Below are 18569 nucleotides of genomic sequence, written 5' to 3'. Positions count from 1 at the left end.
TTTCTACATCCTTCCAAAGGGCTTGTCTTACTGGTTCCTTGAAGTGGAAGGGTACAGGAATTGGGTTATGCCTGGCTTTAGGGATTGCTCCCTCTTTGAGGTGAATGTGGGCAGCTGGGCCGGACATGGCTGGAAATATCCCATCTTTGTTGAATGTCGTTTTGGCAAACTTTTCTAGGAGCCAGCTCTTAAGTTTGCCTATGTTATCTTCTGTTGCAGGAAAAGGGAGGTTTTTGGGGCGATTTGGCAATTGATCTACACACTTTTTAGACTCGGTGTCTACCTCTTCATGTACGTCTGCTAAAGGGTTTGGAAAATGTTTGTGCAATATTCCCACATCGATGCAGGCTGCTCTGCTGAGATAAAGCCGTTGTATGCCCTTGCATATGTAGAGGGCTTGTTTAGTTGTTTTCTCTCTGACCACAAACTCAACTGGTAGCCAACCCTGACACATGAGTGTGAAACCTCCAACTGTTCGTATGATCTTTCTTGATTGGATAAGACTAATCTCTGTGAGGCCCATTTTGATTAAATGCTTTGGTCCCCCAAGACAAATGGCGGCACCACTGTCGGGAAAAACCTTTAGCGTTGTACTACAACTCCTAGGGATATTGCCAGCTCGTCTGGGATCTGGTTTTGGTGAGAATGGGATTACTGATGCATTTATTTCAGTTAACAGATCACCTTCTGTAGTCATAATGGTGCCCCTCATTTGATCGAATGTGATATGGGCCATGAGTGTATTCATGGGAGCTTCTTGGTCTTCAAAACTCTTTATCACTGCCGGGTGATATTTCTTTGTCCGGCACACTGCTGAGAAATGATTAAGTTTCCCACAAGTGTTGCACATTTGATTCCATGCCGGACATGTTAAATGGCGGGCACTTGTCCTTGGAGTACCGTGTTGGTGACTACCGCAGCCTATGCAGGTTTGACGGGGTTCTTTATCAGCAATGTTATCGTTGTGAGTAGCAGTAGAGCTAGTGTGAATATCGCCTCTGCTAGTCCGTACAGCACTGTGTTTTTTTTTTTGCGATACATTGACATCCGGACTGTAGTTATGTCTGAGGTATCAGTCATTGCGGTTTGGTCCCGTAGTGCAGACTCAAATGCCTCAGCATGACAAATATTTTGGTTGAGAGTTTTTAGCAACCCGGCTTTTGCCAGTAGATCGGTCTGAAGCGTATCATTCGATATCCCTTTGATAAATTGGTCCTTGATGTAAATGTCGGACAGGTCGTGATCGCAGTTGGGGCATGAAAAATTACAGTCTATGGCCGTGATCCTAAGACGAACAAGGTATTGTTGGATGGGTTCATCTTCATGCTGTGATATAGCTGCAAATGTCATCCGATGGACCATGGGATTTGATTTCTGAGTTACCAATGCTTCTGTCATCTCTAGCAGCTTGTCTGGGTTGGGGGTGAAGAACTTAGGGTACGTATTTATGATTGCGTTTTGAACGGATTCATCAGCGCAACTGTATAACTGGGTATTGGCCTGAGAAGTTGGCATGTCCGTTATTCTGGTGAATACTTCCCAGTCAATCCGAAATTTTCTGAATTGTTGAGGGGTCATTTCGAGATGAAGTTGGGGAGGCCTAGCAGCTGGTGCCTTAGCATAGGTGGTCTGGGTAGCGGGTTCCTTGGCTTGTCGAAGGATAGACAGAGCTTCTCCCATTGTTGTGATTCCCAATTCTCTTAGCATGGCTCGATCCATTACTTGAAGGTTTTCTTTCCTCAGTTTTTCCTTCACAAAAGTTGCAGCGTAGCTCTTGGCGGAATCGGCAGCAATGCCTGCTTTGAGGAAATAGTCTTCCCAATCTTCTGTCTCGAATCCTGTTCGTAGCGCTATGTTGAATTGTGTAGTGGACTTTCGGTCAGCATTCAAGTTGTGGATAACTTGACAAAGACTAAAGTTACTTCTCATGAAAGAGGAGAACTATTTATGGCACAATGGGAGATTCCATTGTGCACACATGGGCCAGTCTATTCCTTGGATTGTGATTGGCTGAATTACCTGATTGGATATGCTTGTACATAAATACAAGCCCTCAGTCCAGCTCAATCTGATGTCTGTCTTGTGCATGAGCTGAACCCTTGGTAAGTGTTGCTGCTATTATTGTTGTTGTTGTTGTGTGTTATTGACTAACAGTTCTTTTGGTTATTCTACAGTAGGTATGCCTCGCTTAAGTTTATTTTGGAAAAATATTTTCTGCCATTTAACTTAGCGAACATTTTGTCTGGGTTTGGTAGCGGGTAGTGATGGTCCTTGAGCATTGCATTCAATCCGGTTGAAAAGTCCGCGCGTACCCTAATCTCTTTAGAATTTTTTTCACATATACGGTGGGGGCTCCCCACTCACTATAGTTAATAGGGGTTAAAATCCCAGTGTTAACTATTCTTTTCAATTCTTTTTCAATTTTTTCCCTCAAAGCGAACGGTACGCTCTGTGGCTTTTTGAATATTGGTTTTGCTTCGTCTAGCAATTCGAATCTCACCTTTATTTTTATGCAGCATCCAAGCTTTTCGGAGAAAACACTTGGGAAAGATGTTTTGAGATCCTTTTTGAGTTTGTCGACTTCGCCTGTTAGGTTTTCGACTTTGTGACAAAAATCACTCATTGGCAGGTCCCATAATTCAAATTCCTGAATCCAATCGGTCCTGAATAAGTTTGTTGCATTCCTTATAACGAAATCTTTTAGCTTTTTTGTTGTTCTTTTAGTGACACATTAATAACTAGCTCACCCTCAAAATTTATTTTTTCACCAGTTACCAGTTACCAGTTACCGATCCTGCGACTTTATTCGTCTTTGTCATCGTGGACTTTCCTATTCTTTTCCATGTATGAAAATTTATAATTGATAAACCCTGAATCGAGCTGCCGTTTTACTTATTTATTCCTGATTCTCACCGTAACATATTTCCTTATGTTCTCTGTTGGTGAAGGGTCAATTTATGCAGTTTTTACGTGACTCCTTTTTGCTACTTTTGTTCTGCAATATAAGGACTTGTACCCTTCTCGTTTGCATAGGTCACATGTTATTTTCCTTTGGTACTGACATGCATTGTACCCATGAGGTCCTCCACATTTGCTACAAGGGGTCCTAGAATTTTGACTATCCTGATAATTTTGTGAAGGTTTCTTTCTGCCTCTTGGTTGGTAATTGCTGGTGGGAAGTTGTCCTTTATTTTTGAAGTGTATTTTTTTAATGTGAGCGATACCTGCTTCCTCTATGTTTCAGGAATCTTGCTTCATTACCACAAACCGCTGACAATCTTCAGCCAGTTTCTGAAGCGTCAAATCAGGTTCTAATTCCAATTTATTTAGAGCACGACGTCTTATATCGGCGTCTTTTGTGACTATCAAACCTTGTGTGAATATTAAGCATTTGAAATTGTCCACCATTAATGACAACAACTTGAAATCATCACAGTGCTTATTAACTAGCGAAAAAAAAAAAAAGCCTATGCAAAGCAAATCCTAGAAGTTTCAGAAACCTGGACTTATTTTTTCCTGCATTAGAAGAAGATAGGACTTTATTTAAGTAATATACTTAATATCTACAATTACTATAAACTCGCTTGTATTGAAAATGTGGCTTCCTTGCTATCTATTACAAACCATGAAATATAGTTTACCTTACTATCTGTACCTGAAATATACAGTTATCTTAGATATGTCACTAAAACTATTTTTGAATAGATACACAATGCTTTGTTCCGGACCTAATTTACTATCTTTAACTACAAATTCCGATGCGCCATGTACTAATAGTTTCTCATTATGGTACAAACACCCCCCTCTTGCATGCTACGTATTCTTTTCCTCCAAGACGACTGCCATTGTCTGATTTGCATGTTAAATAAATAAAAAAGAAAAAAATTTGAAAAAACAAATTTTTTTTCCATAACTAAACGTTACTTGACTATAAATTCTAAGAATTAATTCTACTGTATTCTGTAAGTTAATCCTCTCCTAAAAACTAACAGTCTATTCTACTCCGCAAGATGCTACTAACACTCATACATTACACACGCCGTGGAGAGGGTCCTTAGCTTTCAGCCCTTAACCTTTGCACGCTGACTGATTGGAGGTCACTATCACTAAACATCTACACATTTCTACCGTCATGGCATGCATTATTTTATTCTTACCCAGGTAGATACTTATTAGCTATAGTCTGTACTTAGATTTACAGCTATCTACATTACATAGCAATAGCTGTCTATTCCTTAGTTTTGCAATGATAAATACAAAAACTGAACCGATACTCTGTAATGTAAAATACAACTTCATGATTTTTAAATGAAAGCAGAAGATATTTTCATTAGAAGTGGAAACATACTTAAAACTTACAAGCTCCATATATTCGCATCTGCTGGAAATCTGCCCATATATATATTTACTTTATTATACATACTGAACACGCCATAGCTTATAGTTTTACTTAAAATTTATACCTGTACTGTATTGTACTTCATATAAAAAATGACGTTACTTGTATCTGACAGCATAGATACAGCACTTAACCCTCATGCCATCTTAAATACCCAGAGCATGGGCAACCACATTTTTAACTAAATCTTAACATCAAGCCATTCTGTAACGCGTTATACTATTCCTAAGTCAACATATAAATAAAAAAAAAGAAAATTTCTAAATTTCAAGGAAAAATATTAAACCATATCTTAACTCCTTCCAACAAACCTGTTGCAAATATAGCTGCTTCCACTGCATGAACTTTTACTCACCCCCTCCTCCAGTAACAATGAAATAGCAATGTCCCTTAATCACTTTGAGGAGTGTGATTTTTAAGTAGACATATAGCATTTACATACTCATTTACAGCAGATGTGCTAATGGTTATATTTCATAGGATCAGCGAATCTCACAACAAAGGCTTCCTTTCTAGGGCAATTACTCTTGACATATCAAAGGCCTTCGATAAGGTATGGCATAAAGGCCTACTTCACAAGATTTCCAGCTACGGTATAACTGGAAATGTTTTCTCAATCATTAAATCATTTCTCTCTGACAAGCTCATAAGAGTAGTGGTTAATGGGCAAAAATCAGAGGCCTGCAGTATTAATGATGGAGTCCCTCAGGGGTCCATACTGGGCACAACTCTCTTCCTGATCTACATCAATGATCTCCCAAAACACAAACTTAAATCATTCGTTGACATCTATGCTGATGACACGGCCATCTATGGCAACACATCAAAGGCCGTAAATGACAAAGTTCTCTCTGATTCTCTCTCCTCTGATCATGAGCACGTGGTACAGTGGGGGAAGAGGAGGCTGGTTACCTTCAATGCATCTAAAACCAAGCTACTACTTTAGTGGGGGATGCCCTTTTCTCTTCCCTGCAACCTCTCTCCCACAGAAGAGACATTGCAAGCCTATCCTTGTTTTATCGTTATTTCCATGGCAGGTACTCGTCTGAGCTCCAATCTCTGGTTCCCCCTTGGCAATCTTTCACAATAAACACCCATCTAGCTGAAACTGCTGTCAATAATTTTCCCCACTCTTTATCTGTGCCTAAATCAAAACGTAGACTCCATGAACAAAGCTTCTTTCTTAGAACTGCACACCTATGGAACCCTCTACCGCTTTCCTGTTTCCCTCCTGACTTCAACATGGATGTCTTCAAGTCCAACATAAACAAATTCCTGATGAACCTCCCCTCTTAAGTAATGACACGTTATCAAATTTCCAATACTAATGAATACTGTACACAAAATAACCCTTATCCCTGAGTGGCTTCTGGGCCTTGATAAGTGGTGACCTCCGTGTAAAAAAAAAAAAAAGAAAACTACCCACGCTGGGTCACAGAAATACCTGGATTAGGACTCAGGCGCGGCGCAAACCCTCTCAGTGCTGATGAACCCGTAGATCTTCCCAGGTCATTCGTCTAAGAGAAGGAAAACTCTGAAGCTAAACCTAAGGGGAGGGAGGCCCCTCCAGTCTTGGATGACATCCTTCCTAGAGCTGGTGACTCAAACAAATTACTGGTCTGAAAACCTAAACTGCTTAAGGAGTAGATAGGCACTGTCTATCGCCGGGCTTCCATACTCCTTCTTTGTCTATTTGCCAGGCATAGAGGTCGAAACACAGGGATTCGACAGAAACACTCAGTGGTCGATCTTGTTTCCTGACTAGAGCAATGAACGCCGTTTTCCTTCTCTCCCGACACATCCCATCCCCCTCTAAACTGGGCATGTGGGAGTGCTTGAACGCCATAATGTCAGTACAAATAGATTGAGTTGACCATCGTCTGATGGGATGAGGGTACCGGATTGACAGTTCCTGGTTGCTGTTCCTGACTGGTAGTACAGGATCCCTAACTCTTTGGTAGCACTTAGAGTGGCTGCTCCATCAACAGTTGAATAATATTGGGATGTTTGTAGTGCCATGTTGCGCATGGAAAGGGACCCTGCACTCATCCCCGGTGGGCTTTCCTGAGGCCACAGTCCTAGTAGATGGAAGTTCAGCTTATGGTCTACTTGTGTTGCATGCCTTTTATTATTATTATTTATTTATCTATTATTATTATTATTATTATTTATTTATTATTTTATTATGCCTGTTATTCTGCATAAACACTTGTTCAGCACCCCTTACCTAAACTGAAACTCTTAAAAAAAATGACAGTACAATCTAAAATTATGGTTAAACCAGGACAAAACTCAAACAGTGTGCAAATGAGACCACTGAATGGTTCAAAACAGCAATGGAAGCACATGTTCCCATGCGGAAATTTTATAGCAAGCTCCACTCTCCCCAATGGTTTACTTCCACATGTGCAGCTGACATCGCACCGGCATAAATCCAGTTCAAACAGACAGAAGTATATAGAAGCCAGAAGTAACTGTAAGAAAGAAATAGCGACAGCTAAGAGAGAATTTACTAAAACCACCAAAAAACGCATTGAAGCACAGAAATTAGGAACCCGTGACTTCTGGAAAATCTGCAACAGTGTAGTAAATAATGGGCAGTCAACAATTCCCTCACTATCCAACAATCCTGTATTACCAATTGTTTCTCTTCATTTTGTTTCTATATTACCAATTGCTTTTTTCGGAATCTTTTTTCAAGTTTTAATTGTTGACTTTGTTGGAATTTCAACATTTCCAAAATTTGTTTTGCAAAATGATTTTTTTTTCGATGGTATGGAATTACTTAATATGACAAAAACGTTGATTTACTTTTCCTATAGTACCAACTCTATAGAAAAAAACCTTTATAAAATTCGTACCTGGTTATTTAACGAATATTTCTTTCATATATTTATTTCCTCGTGTGGCAATTTGTCTGAGAAAATAATGTCCTTTTCTCGTTAACATTTTATTTTTCATGCTTAGCAAAATCGGTCTTTTTTCTTCTTCAAGGTGCAGCCCCGTCAATCAGTGAAAAGTTTATTTTAATCGGATTAAAATCCGACATCTTTTTTAATTTGTGCAAATATTCGCTTTAGCCAATAAAAAAAAATATATCATTTACTTTTGCAGGAGTTTTTTTTTTTCCTTTTTCCAATGCTAATGCCTTTTAACCATAAGACGTATTAGCAAGACATGCTTTTTAGAATGACAAAGTTTTTTTTGTATTTACTGAAAACTTGATCTTGTCAATTCAGTAATAATAATTCTCCACGCAATTCTTCTCATGAGTTTTGTTCCAGCTCGTAGTTTACATTTTAGTAGCTTTTTTAACAGCAAGATAAGGCTTTTTGATGACATCTTTGTAAAATCCCTTTTTCGGCAAGAATTGTTGTCCTTTTTTCGAAGTGTTCTTTATCCCGTATTTGTGGATTTTTACGTTCGAATGTTGGTTTTTTTCCCAACATGGACAAGTAGTTTTTCCCGTTCTTCACCGAACTTTTGAAAAATAAATACTCTTGAAGTTTCGAATTTCCCCTGAGTGTAGGAAAAAATTATTTCGAATATTCGCGTGTCTTCATTTTTTCTTGAATCCTTTTGTCGTCAAATGCTGTCTTCTAATGGCTGTTATTTTTTTTTTTTTAGAGTGAATTCATTGCCCGATTATTTGTCATTCAGTTGTTGTTAGCAATTGATCCGGGAAGTTCTGGAATCGTTCTCGTCAGCCAGTTGTTATAGACCCGTGCTAGGGGTTACAAATGAAAGAAACCACAAGTAGTGTAAAGTGTATTAAATATAATATGCATTTATCATAAAGAATACAGGAGCCACTAAAGTGGTATGAGAGGAACGTGTTCGTAGCATACGGTTAAACATGATAAAAATGTCTCCGTTTAGTCTCTGAAATATTCATAGGACTAGTTGATTCCACTTAGTTCTGAAATAGGTGTGATTTGTACCCCACAACAATTATTCAGTTCTTAAAAGTAAAGGCCTACCAAATATGATATTTTAAATTTAAGCGGGACAGAATAAACAAAATTTTATTGCAAAGCAATCATCAATGCATGAAGTATTGTTGCCATATCTGGGCTGGTGTACCAACCACTAGTATCTCTCTCTTGGACAGGATGCAAAATAGAGACTTTAACCTCATAGATATCTCACTGTCTATCAGGCGGAAAATAACTCAACATAAAGGTCTGTCGACTTTTCTTAATCAGAAGCACGTAAATCAGGTTTGTGCAAGCAAATTTTCTTTCTTATTTTTTTCACTGAGATGGTATGTATAAACTTATCTCCGAGTAAGAAAAACTGTAAATACACCCCACACATATATATAAAGAGAGAGACGAGGGAGAGACAAAAAATGATGAAAATAAAAATTGATTTAATTACTAATCAAATGTTCAAAATAAGGAATAAAATTCTTAATCTTTTAACTATGGATTTTAAAAGACAAGCTTTTTTCATCAGAAGATAAAAATCAGTAAAAATTGTATAACTGCTTAGTATAAATTTGAAAGTATATGAAGAAAATATTTTTTGTCAAAGCAAAAATACAAACCATCAAAGAGAGAAGAATAGAAATAAGGTGGTCATTTAATTTATAAGCGATAGAATGCAAATCGCAGGATTCGAAATGCGATGTAAAAGGTCAGTTAATAATAAAATGTCTGACTAAAAAAAGAATTCATAAAGTTCTTGCCATTGGTAGCGCTTCCTGGCAAGCAAAAAATTTCAGACAGTTATTTCATGGAAATAAGATTAAAATTATATAATTTGAAATTTGAAATCGCGTTTGAAAAAGCTTCTATTATTGTAAAGCTAATTTTTATCGAAACACTTTTAATCCAGTTTTTTGTTTTCATTTAATGGTTTATACAGACGTTTAATAAAGTGCCGACACATAACAAGATCTCATCGTAATATTTTAACGTTTTTTCATCCATATATCTTTACTGTATAAGTCGCGGAAGGATTTAATGTTCGAACACATTTTAATTTGCTTACAATTGTTAACATCACTTTAACAAATACACGATGAACTATTCGTATTTTTAAATACCTGTGTCATTTTCAGTGACTCCCAATACAAACATCATCATCATGGGCCAATCAAAACACGTCTAACTGAAAATCTGAGCAAAAACCGGTGCGGCGGTGCATACGAAAAAAAAATAGTCTCTTTCTAAATAAAATATAGCTATTAATGAGTAACAGCAGAAAAATTTCTGCCTTTAAGAAAATTTTCCTTGTTGGAAATATCATTAGAAAAATGAAAGTATCGATAAAATTAGATACAAAACTGATTGGAAATACGATTCTTTTTAATAACATGGCCTGATATTTAAAATATAATTGGCAAAACAGAATTAGACATATACAGGTTATTAATTATTTACACATAACAAACAACTTTTGGTGGTTCAACTTTATATATAAAATAAATGAGGTGCTTATCCAGTTTTACTTCAAAATTAAAAAACTGCTCGTAGAAAGTAAATAAACAAAAAGCGCAAAAACTGCATGAATTTACATGTTAGGTTTAAAAAAAAAGACAATACACCAAAAAATTATGCAAATTCATCAAGTATTTTTTTAACAAGAAAAACACATTTTAACGGCAAAATGTGTTGTGGGCCATTTTCTTCTTACATTAAGGTCAATGGTCAAGTGATGTAATTCAGAGTTTAAATATAATACAGTCGCTATAATAATATCGGCTAGAAATTGTTTATTGATCAAATTTTATTTTCTAAAAACAAGAATATTTTATAAAAACAAGAATACTGGATGAATTTGAATAAATTTTTGTGTTGTGGTACTCACCTTACGGATAACAATGAACTCTTCTTCCTACAATGAAGACCAAAAAATATGTCTCTCGGCATTATGCACAAGTTATGCACACTTGACAGATTGATGTGTAACCATTTTCTCTATTTGTTATATTTATTTTTTCTCTTCAATATATTTTGTTTCTACTAAATACCGACTTACGTCTCTTTTCTGAACACTTACTGAACCACAACACTTTTTTCAAATCTAACATCCTTTTTAACCTATACAAAAATTATAATAGCACCAAACTGTATTATTTACGCAGGATACATAATAAATGTTTTGCACAATCTATCTATCTATCTTCTATCTATATCTATACTCCTATAAATTCGTTTTTCTTTTGTGTGTATTGATACTCATATTAAAACCCCTTTTTTCTACTTATTTAAAAAGAAAATACAATTTTCTTATATATGGGTTGTGAGATTGCATTCACTAGCAAAAGATCTAGCTAATTTGCATATTCTTTTGAACATTCATTTTAATTAATTCCCTATTAGTTTTTTCGGTTTTCTTATGGGATGATCATCTTTAGTTAACTATTACGTGTAATTAAAATCATGAAGATATTCTACATGATTTATACTTGCATAATATTTGCGTAAAACGTTTACAGTAAGCATAAAATTGTTTCCATATATATTTATGTATACGTATATATTTTTGTTTAATCTTTCTTGTTTAATCTATCTATCTATCTATATATATCTATAAATATAAAAGCGAAAATGTATGTATGTATGTTCGCTTTTCCTCGATGTCCACAAAAGGCTTCTTTCAAACAAGCGCTTGCTCGCTTCACAACTTTTTAAAACTTTTTATATCTATAAATTGTAATATCTACGAATTATCCACGGAGCTCGCCTCTCTATTTAATTTTATTGACTTTCAAACGTTAATTATTCCACATTTCCCGCATCGACACGCGTTACATTCGGTTTTCGGTATAAAAAAAGTGAACTTCGACTCTAATCACAGGCCCAGAGCCAGTTTGGTCAATGTCGACTTCGTCATATCAGACTGTAGCTTTCATTTCGAGACGAGGGAGCGGGGTTTTAAAAACAAACAAACCCATTTATTCAAAACTGTCCCGCACAAAATAACTGCTGAATACCTATCGCCGTCACGTCAATCAAAAATGTGCACCTGTTTTTTTTAAAACACTTTACTATTTTCCAACTGCGCGTTGTCAACGCTTCAGGGTTTTTTCACATACCCCGAAAAACACCCGGGCAACGCCGGGTACCCGTCGCTAGTATATCTATAAAAGTGAAAGTGTCTGTCTATCTGTCTGTGAGTGCGTTTCTGTGTGTGTACATTTCCCTATGCAATAACTAAGTCAATTTTTAGTCTAATTTGAGTCTAAACACTTGAAATTTTAGATATAGGTTCCTTTGACATGGATCTAACTTAATAACTTAATTTGAGCCCCAAACGATAAATGCTAAGGGATCATAATAGGGGACAAAGTTAAAAAAAAAAATTGACCGCTTTTTTTTTTCTCAACATACACCTCCAAATACCCGGGCAACGCCGGGCTGAAATGTTAGTCTATATATATATCTATATCTATATATCTATAAAAGTGAACGTGTCTGTCTGTGTGTCTGTGTGTCTGTCTGTCTGTGTACATTTCCCTACGCAATAAATCTGTCAATTTTTAGTCTATAGACTCGAAATTTGAAATACCGGGTACTGAGATTTGGGAAAATCGATGTGACGGGTGTCAGCCAGAAATTTGGCTGTTAAGGGGTCAAATTTCAACGATTTGACCTTTAAGAACTCTACCAAACTCCTCCGACAATTTTGGGTCTAGACACTTGAAATTTTAGATATAGGTTCCTTGAACCTGGATCTAACTTAATAAAGTGATTTGAGCCCGAAACTATAAATTTTAAGGGGTCATAATAGGGGTCAAAGTTTAAAAAAATTAACCATTTTTTTTTGTTTTTTTGCTTTTTTTGCACAGCATACACCTCCAAACACCCGAGCAACGCCGGGCACCCCTGCTAGTATATCTATAAAAGTGAACGTGTCTGTGTGTGTGTGTCTGTGTACATTTCCCTACGCAATAACTCTGTCAATTTTTAGTCTACAGACTCGAAGTTTGATATACAGGGTACTGAGATTTGGCAAAATCGATGTGATCGGTTTTTGGCCAGAAATTTGGCGATTAAGGGGTCAAAGTTCAACGATTTGACCTTTGGGAACTCTATCAAACTCCTCCGACAATTTTGGGTCTATGCACTTGAAATTTTAGATATAGGTTCCTTGGACATGAATCTAACTTAATAACTTGATTTGAACCCAAACAATAAATTTTTAGGGGTCATAATAGGGGTCAAAGTTAAAAAAAATTTACCTCTGCGGTCTCTTCCAAATTACTCAGACAATTTCTGGTCTAAATATTTGAAATTTTACATAAAGGGTCTTCAGAGATAGGGCAAGCTTTTTCATCAGTTTGGGTCGAAAAATTTTAGTTACCAATATATAAATGTATGTATGTATGCCTGTTTGCATGTCTATCTTAAACTTTCAATAGAGGCGACGGATTTTACCAAGATCAGTATCGTTTTAAAGTTTGATCTTTCATACGACAAATATTGAAAAATTGGCTAAAAACATTAATATCTTCCCCTTCAACTAGGCACTTTTCTACAGGGGGGGGTCACTTTTTTCGCTGATAGTTTTGAAAGTTATCCTCTCCTTTCGATTGTCTAGCCTTAATTAAAAAAAAATGTCGCTTCCGGTTTGGCGGTGGTTGTAACAGCATAAACGTTAGGTTTTACCCCGTTCTTTTCCTCCTTTGAGGTATGGGTTCCTACTACCACTTTTTTTTTTTTTTTGCTCAACATACACCACCAAACACCCGGGCAACGCCGGGCTGAAATGATAGTCATATATACTTTTAAATATTGACGAAAAACTGAATAAGCGCTGATAAGGTTAAATAAATAAGTCTATATGAGTCTTACTTTGTGAAATGAGAAATTCTGGAAGAAATTAAGTGGAAAAAAGAGAGATACTTACAATGTAAAGGTTTTTCAAGCTGGGTATGTTGAGCTCTTCGATTGATTGGATTTTATTGGATCTTATTTCCAAGGTGTGTAGTTTGCTCAAGAGGCCGCAACGGAGATACTTCACAGAGTCAATACGATTATCTGAAGAAGAAAAGAATATCATATATTTCAAACGTCTCATATTTATCGCTTCATGAATTATCGATCTAATGATAAGCTAATGCATTTTATGTTCGTACGTACGTTATTGTCTTTCGCACATATTAAGTAATGAGAGAGACATTGATTAATCTGATGTCACCAGTATCTACTTCCCTTCTACTGCATGAAGATGTGACACAAGATCGGAAGGTGGAGTTTGAAAAGCCAGCACCAAAGAAGACGAATACTGTGGCCTACAAAATTGCTTGATCAGTTCTGTTAGAATATTACCATTTAGCAACAAACTAACCTTTTCTCAATGAGAGAAGTTAAAGCCTAGGAATGTGGATATCTTAAAGTAAAAAAATGTAATGCCTCCTATTTTTTTTATTTCATTCAAATGGATCAAAAAGGATTGCAAATTGCATTTTATAATGATTAAACTTATGCAGCTATGACCTCACTCAGATTGTTCGTGAACCTACTCATGTGCCCGATACTACCGGTCAATATGCAAGCCTCCTAGACCTTTTTCTCTCAACTTCCCCTGAGCTATGTTCATGTTCTGTTCATTCTCCTCTAGGATCCTCTGACCACTCTGTCATATCAGTTAAGATAAAAACGAAATGTAATAAGTCCCCAGACGTACCCCTCCACCGTACTGTATACCGATACTCTATGGCTGACTAGGATAGCTTCCGTACATTCATATCTGATCTACCTCTGCATTCCATGTTTAAAAAGGATGTGTTCTCTATATTATCAGATCTGAGCGAATGGTTAATTGTAGGCATAGACCGATTCATACCATCTAAAAAATTCCAACAAAAACCTAACAGTCAGCCATGGTTCTCCTCAGAATGTGCTGCTGCTATCGCGCACAGAAATCACTTTTCCCATAACTACCAACGTAATAGATGCACTGAGACTAAAGCTGCTTTCAGGAACGCCAGCAACCACTGTAAAAGAATAATAAAAAATGCAAGAGAGCTATATGCCCTGTCTGTTAAATCCAAAGTAGCTGATCAGCGCCTTGGTTCTCACCAGTTTTGGCAAATAACAAATAGGATCCTGAACAGAAGTGTGCGTTCTATCCCAACCATTATCAATGGACCAGAGGTCATCTCGTCAGCATCAGACAAGGCCTAACTATTTGCAAAGAACTTTGCAGCTAATTCTACCCTCTGCGACAAAGGTCATCAACTCCCCATATTTCCTCCTATAACACAGAACAGGCTAGGTAACATACAAATATCTGTGCATGAGGTTGCCAAGCTAATCATGAACCTTGATTCCAGTAAAGCAACTGGCCCTGACGGTATCCCAATTATAGTGTTAAAAAAGCTTAAACCATACATTGCTCCCATACTTACGAAACTATTTAAGCGTTGCCTTAAGGAGAAGTGCTTTCTGACTCCCTGAAAAACCTCATCAGTATGCCCTGTATTTAAGAATTCAGGTGATAAGTCATCTCCCTCTCAGTACAGACCAATAAGTCTCCTGTGTGTTATGAGTAAGTTGCTGGAATCCATATTAAATAGAGAAATAGTCAACCACCTCAGCAGAAATAACCTTCTTAGTGACGCACAATATGGTTTCGTTCTGCAAGATCTACCGCAGATGTGCTAATGGTTATATCTCAAAGGATTAGTGAATCTCTTGACAAAGGCTTCTTTTCTAGGGCAATTGCTCTTGACATATCAAAGGCCTTCGACAAGGTATGGCATAAGGGCCTACTTCACAAGATTTCCAGCTACGGTATAACTGGAAATGTTTCCTCAATCGTTAAATCATTTCTCTCCAATAGACTCATAAGAGTAGTGGTCGATGGACAAAAATCAGAGGCCTGCAGTATTAATGCTGGATTCCCTCAATGGTCAATCCTGGGCCCAACTCTTTTCCTGATCTACATCAATGATCTCCCTAAACACATACTTAAATCATTCGTTGACATCTATGCTGATGACACAACCATCTATGGCAACACATCAAAGGCTGTAAATGACAAAGTTCTCTCTAATTCTCTCTCCTCTGATCTCGAGCACGTGGTTAGGTGGGGGAAGACGTGGCTGGTTACCTTTAATGCATCTAAAACCAAGCTCCTATCTTTACATCATCAACGCTCTGATCCCCATCTGGCATCAATTGAAATGGATGGCTCTCGTCTAGGAGAAGCCCCATGTTTTGACAATCTTCTGGGTTTGTCCTTTACTCCTGATCTGAAATGGAACACGTACATCAAGTCTGTTGCCAATGTCGCTGGAAAGATGGTAGGATCCTTCTACCGCTCCAGAAGATATCTCACTACTGATGCAATTCTCTATCTATATAAAAGCCAAGTACGTCCAAGGATGGAATACTGCTGCCATATCTGAGCAAGAGCTGCTAAAAACAGCCTATCCTGCCTTGACAGAGTACAAAATAGATTTCGTGGCTTAGTGGGGGATGCCCTTTTCTCTTCCCTGCAACCTCTCTCCCACAGAAGAGACGTTGCGAGCCTATCCTTGTTTTATCGTTATTTCAATGGCAGGTGCTCGTCTGAGCTCCAATCTCTGGTCCCCCCTCGCCAATCTTTCACGAAAAACACCCGTCTAGCTGAATCCACGTTCAAAAATCTTCCCTACTCTTTATCTGTGCCTAAATCAAAATGTAGATTCCATGAACAAAGCTTCTTTCTTAGAACTGCACGCCTGTGGAACTCTGTTACGTCTGCCTGCTTCCCACCTGACTACAACCTGGATGTCTTCAAGTCCAACGTAAACAAATTCCTAATAAACCGCCCCCTTAAGTAAACACTTCATTAAATCTCCACACTAACTTACTGTACTTGCAATAACCCTTATCCCTGAGTGGCTTCCGGGCCTTGATAAGTGGTGACCACCGTGTAAAAAAATACAAAAAAAAAACTGGTGGCTATTAAATGTTTACGAAGCTGATGTAGTTGATGTTAGCAGAGTTTGGAGATAAGTTCATCGATTTCAGAGTGACAACACAGATGTGAGTGACAAAGTGTGCTCCAGACGCCCATACAAATGTACTCCCCATCGCTGGTAAAAGTGCACTTAGTGATGACTAACAGGAACTGGTGTGTCAATGTGATTATGCTGCAACCATTTTTCTACTTAGATGCACACCTAAGAAGACCCAACCAGCTTCTACTCATCCTTTCAGCCGCTACATCTCTCTCTCTCTCTCTCAAAAAAAATGAATATCGTTAGACGGCTTGACTCTTATGTTGTATCTACCCATACAGACCAAAATCTATTTCCTCCATCTCATTCATCTCGATGGGAGGTGACAGTGGTCTAATGGTTAACAACACACATTGACGACCTAGGTGTCCCAAGTTTGAATCCAGTTCATTTCACAAAATCATTTTCACTTAGGATATTGGCAAACTTCATGTGGTTCCTCCCATAACCCCGATGTCTTTCTCGAAATAATTCTGACTATACAAATGTCGGGGAAACTAATGTCAACAACAGAATCTTTGAATCCAAATAATATGATGGCGATCCATCTCGATTGTTTACAAAATTGCATAGAAGTCTTTCATCAGAACGTGAACAGAAAAAAAAATACTCTTTCCCCATCCAGAAAAAGGCTTGTGCAAAATACCATATGTTCAGGAAGAAATAGTAAAATAATTGTACATTTCTTCTGCTTATTACAAATGTTACAAAGACTAAAATGATGATCTGTGGTTGTAGGTTTGGAAAGTTCCCTTGCTCAGTTTATGAAGTAGGATGCAATTCGCTTTTTTGTTGTGTCTGTAAGCATTGGCTAAACAAGAAATTCAGTGGGATTACTGGTTGGTTGAAAGGGAATAACCAGCTTGTATGTAAGAAATGGAAGACTGGCAATGGATGAGCACTTAAATGCAGAGAAAATATGAGGTGTATTTCAAAATTAATGCCTCCTAATTTTTATCCCGTTCAAAGCGATCAGAGAGGATTGTAAACTGCGTTGTTATGATTAATGAATTGATGCATCTATGACCTGAAAGTTTCATCTCTCTGTTGTAGATATTGATGGTTTGAGACTCTAAGAAATTAACCTCAGTCATAGACGTGAGTCAGAAATAGATATGCATGATTGATTACCTGACAAAGGTACATTGAGAATGTGGTTACTATGTAGAAAAATAAATGTTTACATATGTATTGAACACGCGCACGCGCGTATGTCACTTAAACACGTAACGATTTTATTTTCCCTCCAGAAAATAACCATGCGTGTTCCCTCTCAACATAAAAATCTGTAACCATGAACTTTCACCTTTTCTTTGAGACACATATTAGCAAGACCATCTAATGAACACTTGTTGTAAAAACCTTAACGTTGAAATAATTTGAATTACTGTTTTTTAAACATGTTAATAAATGTTATTTTATCCCAGTACAGCGATCTCGAGTTGTTAGTTGGATGTCATTATTTTTCCCAAGTTATTCACGCCTTTTAAATTTATGTTGATGTGCATGTGACTTAGTAGGACCCTAACCCGTAAATCAGACATCTCGCTAAATTTATCTTTAACGGTCCCAGTGATACTCTACCACTTTCGCTATCCCTGCAACTGCAACTATGATCTCTAATATCGACGGATTCCGACTACGAATTGGTGAGTGCCGACTTAGAAGCCACAATCCTATCGCTTGAAATAGTTCATTATAAACATTTCTTTTAATGGATAATAATAATAAATATTATATAATATAATAAAGTTAATTAATGGATAATAATAATAAAGTTGTTAGAACAAAGATAGGATTGCATAAGAATAATTGGGGGGGGGGGGGCAAGAAAGAACAGAAAATTGCTTAATAAAACAATTCAAAATAGTTATTTTTAACGTCCACCAAAAGGTAAGTCATCTTAACTATAATTTATAAAAGCAAAGTCGTCGTCGTCTTCTTCTTCTTCTTCTTCTTCTTCTTCTTATTTACTTTCTCCCACTCCTCATTCTTTTGTTATTTCTTCTTCACCTCTTCCCTCTCCTCGTCTACTTCATGTTCTCCTCCTTCTCTTAATTCTTTGTCTTGATCTCCTTCTTCCTCTACTTCTTTTTATACCATCTCTTTCTTCTTCTTTTTATTACTATTGTAAATGAACGTATATTTACATCAACGATAATAACAATCTCGTTTGTTTTTAGACCAAGTGTCGATTAAGCAAACCAC

General features: G+C 37.1%; 1 protein-coding gene across 2 annotated transcripts in view; it reads right to left on the bottom strand.

Moving 5' to 3' along the window:
- The window catches only part of LOC145269201 (leucine-rich repeat-containing protein 23-like), a 578101-nt gene that overhangs the window by 250682 nt on the left and 308850 nt on the right, over positions 1 to 18569 (bottom strand). Inside the window, exons 4-5 of one of the 2 annotated variants that reach the window (XM_080124821.1) lie at positions 13259 to 13389; positions 10214 to 10240 (exon numbers count right to left, since the gene is read on the bottom strand). In XM_080124821.1, the coding sequence (XP_079980947.1) occupies positions 10214 to 10240; positions 13259 to 13389 (158 nt within the window). The remainder of the gene's footprint in view (positions 1 to 10213; positions 10241 to 13258; positions 13390 to 18569) is intronic. The other variant, XM_080124822.1, reaches the window with a different exon arrangement.

Source organism: Euprymna scolopes, chromosome 4 (genome assembly GCF_053919585.1).
Source record: "Euprymna scolopes isolate OS-2025 chromosome 4, ASM5391958v1, whole genome shotgun sequence".
Classification (NCBI taxonomy): domain Eukaryota; kingdom Metazoa; phylum Mollusca; class Cephalopoda; order Sepiida; family Sepiolidae; genus Euprymna; species Euprymna scolopes.
The sequence above is the reverse complement of the archived record's forward strand: the minus strand, read 5'-3'. Positions and strand labels throughout refer to the sequence as shown.